A 14183-nucleotide genomic window follows, 5' to 3' on the forward strand; every position below is an offset into this window, starting at 1 on the left:
TATGACCGTTTTTGACATTTTTCGACATGCTATAATATGACCGTTTGACTTTTTTCGACATGCTATACTATGACCGTTTGAGACTTTTTTCGACATGCTATACTATGACCGTTTTTGACATTTTTCGACATGCTGTACTATGACCGTTTTTGACTTTTTTCGAAATGCTATACTATGACCGTTTTTGACTATTTTCGACATGCTATACGATGACCGTTTTTGACATGCTATATGACCGTTTGAGACTTTTTTCGACATGCTATACTATGACCGTTTTTGACATTTTTCGACATGCTATATTATGACCGTTTGAGACTTTTTTCGACATGCTATACTGTGACCGTTTTTGACTTTTTTCGACATGCTATACTATGACCGTTTTTGACATTTTTCGACATGCTATACTATGAACGTTTTTGACTTTTTTCGACATGTTATAATATGACCGTTTTTGACTTTTTACGTCATGTTATACTATGACCGTTTTTGACTTTTTTCGACATGCTATACTGTGACCGTTTTTGACTTTTTTCGACATGCTATACTATGACCGTTTTTGACTTTTTTCGACATGCTGTACTATGACCGTTTTTGACTTTTTTCGAAATGCTATACTATGACCGTTTTTGACAATTTTCGACATGCTATATTATGACCGTTTTTGACTTTTTTCGACATGCTATACTATGACCGTTTTTGACATTTTTCGACATGCTATAATATGACCGTTTGACTTTTTTTGACATGCTATACTATGACCGTTTGACTTTTTTCGACATGCTATACTATGACCGTTTGAGACTTTTTTCGACATGCTATACTATGACCGTTTTTGACATTTTTCGACATGCTGTACTATGACCGTTTTTGACTTTTTTCGAAATGCTATACTATGACCGTTTTTGACTATTTTCGACATGCTATACGATGACGGTTTTTGACTTTTTTCGACATACTATACTATGACCGTTTTTGACTTTTTTCGACATGCTATAATATGACCGTTTGACTTTTTTCGACATGCTATACTATGACCGTTTTTGACATGCTATATGACCGTTTGAGACTTTTTTCGACATGCTATACTATGACCGTTTTTGACTTTTTTCGACATGCTGTACTATGACCGTTTTTGACTTTTTTCGAAATGCTATACTATGACCGTTTTTGACTATTTTCGACATGCTATACGATGACCGTTTTTGACTTTTTTCGACATGCTATACTATGACCGTTTTTGACTTTTTTCGACATGCTATACTGTGACCGTTTTTGACTTTTTTCGACATGCTATACTATGACCGTTTTTGACTTTTTTCGACATGCTGTACTATGACCGTTTTTGACTATTTTCGACATGCTATACGATGACCGTTTTTGACTTTTTTCGACATGCTATACTGTGACCGTTTTAGACTTTTTTCGACATGCTATACTATGACCGTTTTTGACTTTTTTCGACATGTTATAATATGACCGTTTTTGACTTTTTTCGACATGCTATACTATGACCGTTTTTGACTTTTTTCGACATGCTATATTATGACCGTTTGAGACTTTTTTCGACATGCTATACTATGACCGTTTTTGACATTTTTCGACATGCTATAATATGACCGTTTGACTTTTTTTGACATGCTATACTATGACCGTTTGACTTTTTTCGACATGCTATACTATGACCGTTTGAGACTTTTTTCGACATGCTATACTATGACCGTTTTTGACATTTTTCGACATGCTATACGATGACCGTTTTTGACTTTTTTCGACATGCTATACTATGACCGTTTTTGACTTTTTTCGACATGCTATAATATGACCGTTTGACTTTTTTCGACATGCTATACTATGACCGTTTTTGACATGCTATATGACCGTTTGAGACTTTTTTCGACATGCTATACTATGACCGTTTTTGACTTTTTTCGACATTCTGTACTATGACCGTTTTTGACTTTTTTCGAAATGCTATACTATGACCGTTTTTGACTATTTTCGACATGCTATACGATGACCGTTTTTGACTTTTTTCGACATGCTATACTATGACCGTTTTTGACTTTTTTCGACATGCTATACTGTGACCGTTTTTGACTTTTTTCGACATGCTATACTATGACCGTTTTTGACTTTTTTCGACATGCTGTACTATGACCGTTTTTGACTATTTTCGACATGCTATACGATGACCGTTTTTGACTTTTTTCGACATGCTATACTGTGACCGTTTTAGACTTTTTTCGACATGCTATACTATGACCGTTTTTGACTTTTTTCGACATGTTATAATATGACCGTTTTAGACTTTTTTCGACATGCTATACTATGACCGTTTTTGACTTTTTTCGACATGCTATATTATGACCGTTTGAGACTTTTTTCGACATGCTATACTATGACCGTTTTTGACTTTTTACGTCATGTTATACTATGACCGTTTTTGACTTTTTTCGACATGCTATACTGTGACCGTTTTTGACTTTTTTCGACAAGCTATACTATGACCGTTTTTGACTTTTTTCGACATGCTGTACTATGACCGTTTTTGACTTTTTTCGAAATGCTATACTATGACCGTTTTTGACTATTTTCGACATGCTATACGATGACCGGTTTTGACTTTTTTCGACATGCTATACTGTGACCGTTTTAGACTTTTTTCGACATGCTCTGACCGTTTTTGACTTTTTTCGACATGTTATAATATGACCGTTTTTGACTTTTTTCAACATGCTATACTATGACCGTTTTTGACTTTTTACGTCATGTTATACTATGACCGTTTTTGACTTTTTTCGACATGCTATACTATGACCGTTTTTGACATTTTTCGACATGCTATATTATGACCGTTTGAGACTTTTTTCGACATGCTATACTGTGACCGTTTTTGACTTTTTTCGACATGCTATACTATGATCGTTTTTGACATGCTGTACTATGACCGTTTTTGACTTTTTTCGAAATGCTATACTATGACCGTTTTTGACTATTTTCGACATGCTATACGATGACCGTTTTTGACTTTTTTCGACATGCTGTACGATGACCGTTTTTGACTTTTTTCGACATGCTGTACTATGACCGTTTGACTTTTTTCGACATGCTATACTATGACCGTTTGAGACTTTTTTCGACATGCTATACTATGACCGTTTTTGACATTTTTCGACATGCTGTACTATGACCGTTTTTGACTTTTTTCGAAATGCTATACTATGACCGTTTTTGACTATTTTCGACATGCTATACGATGACCGTTTTTGACTTTTTTCGACATACTATACTATGACCGTTTTTGACTTTTTTCGACATGCTATAATATGACCGTTTGACTTTTTTCGACATGCTATACTATGACCGTTTTTGACATGCTATATGACCGTTTGAGACTTTTTTCGACATGCTATACTATGACCGTTTTTGACTTTTTTCGACATGCTGTACTATGACCGTTTTTGACTTTTTTCGAAATGCTATACTATGACCGTTTTTGACTATTTTCGACATGCTATACAATGACCGTTTTTGACTTTTTTCGACATGCTATACTATGACCGTTTTTGACTTTTTTCGACATGCTATACTGTGACCGTTTTTGACTTTTTTCGACATGCTATACTATGACCGTTTTTGACTTTTTTCGACATGCTGTACTATGACCGTTTTTGACTATTTTCGACATGCTATACGATGACCGTTTTTGACTTTTTTCGACATGCTATACTGTGACCGTTTTAGACTTTTTTCGACATGCTATACTATGACCGTTTTTGACTTTTTTCGACATGTTATAATATGACCGTTTTTGACTTTTTTCGACATGCTATACTATGACCGTTTTTGACTTTTTTCGACATGCTATATTATGACCGTTTGAGACTTTTTTCGACATGCTATACTATGACCGTTTTTGACATTTTTCGACATGCTATAATATGACCGTTTGACTTTTTTTGACATGCTATACTATGACCGTTTGACTTTTTTCGACATGCTATACTATGACCGTTTGAGACTTTTTTCGACATGCTATACTATGACCGTTTTTGACATTTTTCGACATGCTGTACTATGACCGTTTTTGACTTTTTTCGAAATGCTATACTATGACCGTTTTTGACTATTTTCGACATGCTATACGATGACCGTTTTTGACTTTTTTCGACATGCTATACTATGACCGTTTTTGACTTTTTTCGACATGCTATAATATGACCGTTTGACTTTTTTCGACATGCTATACTATGACCGTTTTTGACATGCTATATGACCGTTTGAGACTTTTTTCGACATGCTATACTATGACCGTTTTTGACTTTTTTCGACATTCTGTACTATGACCGTTTTTGACTTTTTTCGAAATGCTATACTATGACCGTTTTTGACTATTTTCGACATGCTATACGATGACCGTTTTTGACTTTTTTCGACATGCTATACTATGACCGTTTTTGACTTTTTTCGACATGCTATACTGTGACCGTTTTTGACTTTTTTCGACATGCTATACTATGACCGTTTTTGACTTTTTTCGACATGCTGTACTATGACCGTTTTTGACTATTTTCGACATGCTATACGATGACCGTTTTTGACTTTTTTCGACATGCTATACTGTGACCGTTTTAGACTTTTTTCGACATGCTATACTATGACCGTTTTTGACTTTTTTCGACATGTTATAATATGACCGTTTTAGACTTTTTTCGACATGCTATACTATGACCGTTTTTGACTTTTTTCGACATGCTATATTATGACCGTTTGAGACTTTTTTCGACATGCTATACTATGACCGTTTTTGACTTTTTACGTCATGTTATACTATGACCGTTTTTGACTTTTTTCGACATGCTATACTGTGACCGTTTTTGACTTTTTTCGACAAGCTATACTATGACCGTTTTTGACTTTTTTCGACATGCTGTACTATGACCGTTTTTGACTTTTTTCGAAATGCTATACTATGACCGTTTTTGACTATTTTCGACATGCTATACGATGACCGGTTTTGACTTTTTTCGACATGCTATACTGTGACCGTTTTAGACTTTTTTCGACATGCTCTGACCGTTTTTGACTTTTTTCGACATGTTATAATATGACCGTTTTTGACTTTTTTCAACATGCTATACTATGACCGTTTTTGACTTTTTACGTCATGTTATACTATGACCGTTTTTGACTTTTTTCGACATGCTATACTATGACCGTTTTTGACATTTTTCGACATGCTATATTATGACCGTTTGAGACTTTTTTCGACATGCTATACTGTGACCGTTTTTGACTTTTTTCGACATGCTATACTATGATCGTTTTTGACATGCTGTACTATGACCGTTTTTGACTTTTTTCGAAATGCTATACTATGACCGTTTTTGACTATTTTCGACATGCTATACGATGACCGTTTTTGACTTTTTTCGACATGCTGTACGATGACCGTTTTTGACTTTTTTCGACATGCTGTACTATGACCGTTTGACTTTTTTCGACATGCTATACTATGACCGTTTGAGACTTTTTTCAACATGCTATACTATGACCGTTTTTGACATTTTTCGACATGCTATATTATGACCGTTTGAGACTTTTTTCGACATGCTGTACTATGACCGTTTTTGACTTTTTTAGAAATGCTATACTATGACCGTTTTTGACTATTTTCGACATGCTATACGATGACCGTTTTTGACTTTTTTCGACATGCTATACTATGACCGTTTTTGACTTTTTTCGACATGTTATACTATGACCGTTTTTGACTTTTTTCGACATGCTATAATATGACCGTTTGACTTTTCGACATGCTATACTATGACCGTTTTTGACATGCTATATGACCGTTTGAGACTTTTTTCGACATGCTATACTATGACCGTAGTCACCCTACACAGCCCTGAGGGTGAAGAAGACCCGAGCGAAGATGTTAGAGACCCAAGACATCAAACTGTGACAGAGAGTTAAGAGAGATGCTCTCATCACTGCCACTGGCAGAGCGCCACTTAAAAGAAAGGGGGAAAAAAAGAGACTGTGAAAGGAAACCAACAGCGAGGATGACCAATGGAGACAACAGTCTACAGGCAGTCTGAAAAATGAGCGGCAAAAGGTTTACTTTGTCACGGGGGATCTGCCTCCCATTGTCTGAGCCCAAAAGTATTCAGGTTGCTTTCCGTATTCATTTTATAGTATTCGTATGTTCATCTTATTAAATATTAAAAAAGGACCTCTGCAGAAAACACTCATCATTGATGAATTGGTGAATTCTGGTTGCCCTTCAGAGCTGAGGCTGAAGCGGTGCTCTCCTTTATTCTCTTCTTTTTCATTTGTTCATCATTTTGCTGAAATCTATTCATGATTGTCTTGCTGAATGTTAAAATGTGTTTTAATGATTTATCTGATAAATTGTGCTGGCAACTCTACATCTATGGCATGTTTCTTATTGAATCTGTAAATATGTGATGAATGAGTTTGTGAGTATATAAAACGACTGTGCTTCTATAAATCCGTGCCTATATATTTATGTTGAACGATGCTGTAAGATTCACGTTATTAATCTCGTAAATGCAAAACAAATGAGATCGTCATGCTCCGTTTTCAATGTTGCATATAAATATAATTTATTATTAGTCTTAAAAATTCTTTCTTACATTTTGTACAATAACTTGACAGATGAAATGCAAGCAGTTTGCGAGGAACATCATGAGTGCCAGAAACAGACAAGGCTACATTCTCACTACACACAATAAAAATCATGAAGCTGGAGAACAACGAGGGAATGCAAAAGGCTAGCCCACTGAGAATGTAAAGATTGTTTCAGAAAGACGCAACGTTTGCATAGACGGCTTTACGAAAACTGGGACAACTGTCGTTAAAACAACCAAAATAAAACCAAGAACACTTTGAAACAGTCACAAGCGCTGCTGCATCAAGGGAATGTTGCATTTTCAACTGTCAGATATTTTTATGCACACATTCAGTGTCATCAGAACGCTGATGGCTTCCGTCATTAATGTACAAACGCAAGTCTGAGTCTGTTCTCCAAAACGACAGATGAAAGTCATTCAGTTTTGAACACAATGAATGACACTTTTGAATGATGTGCGATGTTTGATCTCAGCCACTGTATGTCAATTATTTGGTACAAAGCAGTTGTATTCAGTTGCATTGGTCCTACAAAAATAAACATATTTAATTGATTCCCTTTCTCCAGTATCTACCTCTCCTCTCCGACTAGTCTCTTTAATGTATAATCTTGGAACAACATACAAATCATCAGCATCAGTCATGAATTTTATTCAGTATGGTAATATTGTCTCGACCGCCCTTTATTTAGGGGCGATAAATTGATGTAATTAGCCAAATGACCTGACAATAAACATGCAGAGAATATAAAGAAAAATCATAACCAATGCAACTTATCAAAAAGTATTTCAAAGACCGAAACAATAATCACGTAAAATAAGCACACATAATTGAAAATCATTACTTATACATGACATGAATAAAAAGTATTAAAAGTAGTTACGACAACAAGACTTAAGTTGTAAAATGGTTACATCATTGATTTCCCTCTGTACACATAAAGGAGTCATTACTGCAAGAGTCCAGCTGGAGGTGCTATGATACAGTCAAACATAATGGAACAGGAACAAAAAATATATTCCTTAACAGACAGCGTAAAATACCAAAAAGATATGTATAAATAGGCATATTATTAAATACTATGTTAACACAGGACACACACTCATCCATGGAGTTGCTATGGAGATGTTTCCTCTGATCCAAGCAGTGTTCATTTGCTCCTTTGACCTTTGATAGTGTCCCACTTCTCAGATTGTTGTCTATGGCAAGGGCCTCATCCACGAATACGCAGCCTATCCAAATAACCGGACAGCTGTTTCCAAGGAAACAAGAGCCAAAAATATCAAGTCGTTGTACCAGAGAGAGAGAGAAAGAGAGAGAGAGAGAGAGCGAGAGAGAAAGAAAGAGAGAGAGATAGAGAGAGAGAGAGAGGAACAGCCAGAGAGAAATGACAGAGATTCTTGTTTACCCCTCCAACTTTTTACACCCTTTGTTGCCGCTGTTTAACTGGGTCATGGCTGAGTAGACCTCGCGGTTTCTTTTTTTCTTACACACCCACACACACAGTACCTGTGAGTGTGTATCTGCATTTGTCATCGTGATGCCAAATGACTTCGCCTGCTTTTCGGGCGTCCACGTCTCTTATTTTCTTTTTATGCCTTCTTCCTCCCTGGAATGTCACACTCCCCGGTGGGCAGATGTCAGTGTTCAGTCGCCGCAGGGACGAGGCCGTCGTGGCGTCCCATCTCCTCCAGCACCTGGGCCAGGCGACCGAGGTTGCCGTCGGGAAAATGCTGGGCCTCCCACAAGTCCAGGATCACTCCCGTAGGAGTGGATTTGGTGGCAAAGTAGTTAAGATACCTGGGTAAAGGATTGTGGCAAAACACATGGATGGAAGGAAAAGGAAGTAAGAAACAAATGTTTGTTTTCTTGAATTTACAACACAGGACTTGGCTGTGTGCGCTGACATGGTTTGAAAAATGATGTCTTGAATACACTATCAGCACATTCATCAGACATTATAAGGCGTTCATGAGGCCTTGTAAAACTCTTTAAAGGTAAAGATTAACAATGATTAGCAAAGCCATTTAAAGTTAGTATTTAGCATGGTGCTGGATTCTCATGTGAAAAAATGTAAGTGGAAACTAATGAGCCCCGTGTACACACTACGGTTCTGTATGAGTCATCACTGTGAATGAGAGGTTGGTTCAAGTCTCTCCTTCCTTCACACTCTGTCAGCGGTCTCGTCAATATGCAGCTGCTGCCTGTGATAAGGAGCGCCCACCCGCTGAGCTGGGACCTTATAACTTGACACACACTGTATCTCCATCACACACACACACACACACACACACACACACACACACACACACACAAGACTATCAAAGACACATGGGTAACGTTTTCAAAAGAGAAGCGTTGTTATATCTTTGTCTCTCTCCGTGTCTGTCTCAGTTCAGTCAAACTCAATTAATCTCAATTCAGCAGATGCTTATCGAAATGAGTCACAATACCTCCGAAAAATCTCAATCAAATAGAAACAGACTTCAGTTTTGATCCCTGCATTATCTTGATGCCTAATTCTTGTGAAAAATAGAATTTGGCAGCTAAAATTGCACATCAGCAACTTGTTGAAGAATAGGGAGATTGACTATATTTGTAAAACAAGTCACTCTTATTTATTCACTTGATCTCTTTCATTTTCCCTTGAAAAATGAGCAAAACCTGATGACAGGTGATGTTCAACCCGATGTTCTTTTGGCCCGACTGTGACCACTAAGAGCCTAAATCTACGGTCACTCCTTTTCTCTCTCAGACAGCCCTTCTCCTCCACCCACCTGGCAAGGTTAAGTTTGTGGGCCAACATCCTCCAGTCATTTCCCCTGGTCTGTGGCGCGTCCAGACTGCCGCACAACTTTTGTCGGATGGAGACAGGGATGCGGAAGGCATTGGGCCCCACCAGTGTGGTGATGTTACTTGCAGGGTCCAGCAGAGACGTGTCAATACTCTGGGAATCCTGCAGAGAGAGAGAGAGAGAGAGCGAGAGAGAGAGAGAGAGAGAGAGAGAGAGAGAGAGAGAGAGAGCGAGCGAGAGAGAGAGGGAGAATGAGAGCGAGCGAGAGAGAATGAGAGAGAGAGAATGAGAGAGAGAGAATGAGAGAGAGAGAGAGCGAGCGAGCGAGAGCGAGAGCGAGAGCGAGAGCGAGAGCGAGAGCGAGAGCGAGAGAGAGCGAGAGAGAGAGAGAGAGAGAGCGAGAGAGAGAGAGAGAGAGAGAGAGAGAATGAGAGAGAGAGAGAGAGCGAGAGAGAGAGAGAGAGAGAGAGAGAGAGAGAGAGAGAGAGAGAGAGAGAGAGAGAGAGAGAGGAGGGGCACAGAATGTAGCAGTGAGATTTTTTCAGCATGTACATAATCGAACAACATCTCACAGAAATGAACCATAATGTGCCTCAAAATTGATCCATTGCACAGACAATGTCTGTTTCCAGGTAAATTGTTTACGTTATCGTCGTTCATTTATTGATGCGAGTGACTGATTTTGAAATATATTGCATCTGGAGGATTAAGTGCTGGAGTTCCTGGCTACAGAAACCAGAGCAAGAACCAGAGTCAAATGAAAGCAAGGTCAGGCAGGGCCGCAGCTCTGGACTGCATGTACTGTAATTCATCTCATTACTGAGCACAAAGCTCGAGTGCTCCGCCATCCCTCAAGCTCTATCCTCCCGGCCAGATGGCCTTTGTGAAACAAGTGCAGCACGACTGGAGGGTGATTATTCCCCCTCTGCTCTGAATTGGCCTGTCAGGACTATATGAAGGCCGTAGGGTCGAGACTCCCCATCTTCCACTCTGTCGGTGTTTTCACGAACATTGCAAAAGAAGGTAAGAGGACATGGGAGAGAGGGTAAATTCACTCAAGTATCTCTCACAACAAAGAGACAAGGAAAGCAATGTGGTGGAGGAAATGCATCATCTCCATACTAAAAACAAGATGTTTTCAAATCTTTTTTGTGATGCATTGCTCGTATCTAAACAAAGAGTCCTTCTTTTAAACAAGGTAAGGGTAAGTAGTAACCCGATTGTGTACTGTAGTTACTAGATTTAACAGTATAACAGCGTTATAAATGAATAGCGAGATGAGAATGAGATTGCTTTTTTCTTCTCAACTTTAAGGAGGTCCAGCCAACCGTGTGATACGGAGAACAATGAACAGTATGAAATGTGTTCACGATAAAGCGTAATGCACTTTGATACACAGCGTTTAAACAGCTCAAGTGATGGGGCAGCATGACAACACAGTCAAGGACAGACAGGAAGGTTGACGGCACAATAGTTTTACAGGCGAAAGGAGAACTTACGCCAGTATAAACCCTACCTCTGACAGTGTAGTGTCCAGCTGAAAAATTTGTCCTTCTCCCTCCACCTGGCGCACGCATATCTTACAGGCCAGGTGCACAGTGCTGGAAGAGAAGCGCTCCAGGGTAAAGCAACAGTGGAGGTTTCTCTGTGAGCCGCACCACACTTGCTGAAAGGAGAGCTCCTGTAGGTGCAGAGAGTAGAAGGTTTACTCAGCCGTCAGCGAGCGTGTGAAAATGTTTTGTTGTCTCTCTGAGAAGGTGTACGACGAGTTTACCTGGTACTTGGCTAGTAGTTTGCTCTTCCACAGCGTGTGGGGGACATCGTGGATGGAAAGTCTCAGGTTGTGGGTGCTGTCTTTAAAGCTGAGAGTCTTTGGTTCATCCAACAACTTCCCACCCATCTGCTTCTCCATCTGTAAGACTTCCTGAATACACAAGACACACACACTTGTTTAGTTTTGCAACCATGTCTACTGACCTCGACACAAACGGGTCTACGATTGTGCTTCTGTGAACTGTTGTTTGCTGCAGCAGTTTCTTGCAAATGCAAGAAGCTGAATCTGGACCAGCCACCTGAAACAAACTTCAGTGCCTTTGCAGCAGGATCACTATCGCTTCTCATTCCCCATTCCCAAACTTAATAACCGTGTTTAATATCCCTGCTCAGTGTAATAATCCGTCCTTATCTTTCCTCCATGTAGGTAGACGGAGGTATCAAACAGAGGGAGACAACAGTAGAGGGATAAAGGTGGCTTATTTTGTATTGGCGCAGCAGCTACATCTTTCTAGGAAGTGCTCGTCTCCCCTTATTATGACAAACCAACACAATGATTTCTCATTCTGCCTCCCTAAGCTCATCTGCTGGCTGTGCCTACACACACACACACAAATCAACAATTTAGTTGAAATGACACACTCACAAACATCATTAATGTTCACAAACACATTTCATTTCTGCTACATAATCTTTTGCTAACACAGGGAACAAAAGAACGGATCCACACACGCAACCTGCTGTATATTTACCTTGAATGCGTCCTGTGTGTCGTCCAGGCAGTAGACCCTGATGTGATATTCCATGGCGGGGCAGGTGACGGGGCCGAAGATGGCTAGTTTGAGGCGCTTGGTGGTTGCAGCGCTGAGAGATTGGCCCACTAAGCAGGAGGTACCCAGTGTCTCTGTCAGGATGTGGCAGGACTCATCGTCCATTTGGATATAGCACGGCGTGGTGAAGTTTTCCTCTCCGACCACCACCACATCCTACACGAGGACAGGAAGACCAAAAACAGTGACACAAGTGTGGGCGATAATAAGCTACAAAAAAAACAAAAACAGAAATAGACCAGGCTTCATCATTTTGTTACACGTGGGTAGTGTTTGCAGGGGGAAAAAAGAACAAAAGAAGACATAATTAAAAGCATTTATGATGACGTCACTCTGGCTCTCTTCTTTTCTGCTCATTTGTTGGCAAGTGTAGCCATTAATTAATAAAATCAGAGAAAAAAGTTCACTGTTGCTTTCTCAAAGATACGTTATCAAGTTAATGTTCTTCTAAATCGAATTAAATCATTTCTTTGTACATCATACATGACACTATTACGCACTATAAAATACATTTTCTATGTATTCACTCAATGGAGATAATTAGGCGCAGCAAGTTGAGCTCAATTTGTCGTTTTACAGAATGTAAGTTTATTTCGTTTTTAGGGGGGAATTGATCTAATGTATTGGTAAAAAAAAAAGTGTATTTCATTTGTCACATTTGTAATTATCGAATGTTTAAACTTGCCTGTGGTACAGTGGTCATTCTCAAACTTTCACTTGGATGACATACGTGTTTGATAGCTAAGCTGGAAGCAGAGATGTGAGGAACTGACTTGTCTAGTTTCATGCAGAATCTTTTTAGATTTTACAAAACATGTCAATTCCATTTGTGCCCAAAGACGACATTGAGTATTCGGAAAAGTGCCACAAGACTGACTCTGTTTGGTCGAGTTTCGAAATCTGGTACGGACATATTTTGGCAAAGTAGCCAACAGTAAAGTACTTTGACATTTCTAGATCACATGGAAAATCACACGTTGTTTCTTTGAAGTAGGAATTGAAATTTGAACACACTGATCTTACATAGTAATTCACATGAGATCGATTTTGAAAATATACGCAAGCCAGGAGAATAATTTAATCACGGGAAATTTAAAACTTCCGCTGTGGGCACAAATGGGTTAGTTTTCACGTAAACTGTGACCTTAATATTGCACTTGGCAAGTGTGTATTACTTATATCCGACACACTGTCATTGTGTATGTCAGGTAATAAAAGACTGAGTTTCTGGACCATTGACCCCTGTAATGGCACTAATGCCAGGACATATTTATTTTCCAATAAGACTGTGTAGTCAAGGGTACTCTCTCTCTCTCTCTCTCTCTCTCTCTCTCCCAAACACTCCTGCGAGCAGCACACTGGCTTTATCTCAGCCTATTGTGAGAGACAGAAGAGGAATTACAGTATTTTATTGTGAGCGAGGCCGTTTAACAGCAGCATTATGGCTGATCATTAGACTCTTTAACTGCTCCTGAGGGATGGCACTGGGGCTCCTTATTGGGGGATAATTAGAACACACAGTGGAAATGTAGGCTTTTGCTTCTTACATATGTGTGCAGGTGCAAACATGAAACACACACACACACATATTCACACAGCATACATAATTCACAAATTTGCGACTGCATTCATCAGCAGAGATTTTCTTTCTTAGAGGCGTGGGAGGATGAATCTTTGTAGGAGGGTTACTGAAGCAGAAAGCCTCACATGTTCCTCATTATATGACCTGCTGTCTTCATCATCATCATCATCATCATCATCACCACAACACCATGTTCCCTCAATGATGCTGTGCGTGTGTTTTGACAGAGATAGGGTGTTTGTACTGTATATATACACAGTATATATATACATATATATATATATATATATATATATATATATATATATATACACAGTATATATATATATATATATATATATACACAGTATATATATATATATATATATATATATATATATATATATATATATATATATATATATATATATATATATATATATATATATATATATATATATATATATATATATATATATATATATATATATATATATATATATATATACACACACAGTATATATATATATATATATACACACACAGTATATATATATATATATATATATAT

General features: G+C 38.5%; 1 protein-coding gene across 2 annotated transcripts in view; it reads right to left on the bottom strand.

Moving 5' to 3' along the window:
- Positions 1 to 6610: 6610 nt before the first annotated feature.
- Positions 6611 to 14183, bottom strand: part of unc5cb (unc-5 netrin receptor Cb) — a 99168-nt gene continuing 91595 nt past the window's right edge. For both annotated transcript variants that reach the window (XM_079289697.1, XM_079289696.1), the window contains 5 exons: positions 11974 to 12207; positions 11223 to 11372; positions 10965 to 11129; positions 9432 to 9610; positions 6611 to 8454 (listed from right to left, as the gene is read on the bottom strand). In XM_079289697.1, coding sequence (XP_079145823.1) covers positions 8295 to 8454; positions 9432 to 9610; positions 10965 to 11129; positions 11223 to 11372; positions 11974 to 12207 — 888 coding nt within the window. In that variant the 3' untranslated portion in view covers positions 6611 to 8294. The remainder of the gene's footprint in view (positions 8455 to 9431; positions 9611 to 10964; positions 11130 to 11222; positions 11373 to 11973; positions 12208 to 14183) is intronic.

The sequence above is a fragment of the Melanostigma gelatinosum genome (assembly GCF_949748355.1).
Source record: "Melanostigma gelatinosum genome assembly, chromosome: 18".
Classification (NCBI taxonomy): domain Eukaryota; kingdom Metazoa; phylum Chordata; class Actinopteri; order Perciformes; family Zoarcidae; genus Melanostigma; species Melanostigma gelatinosum.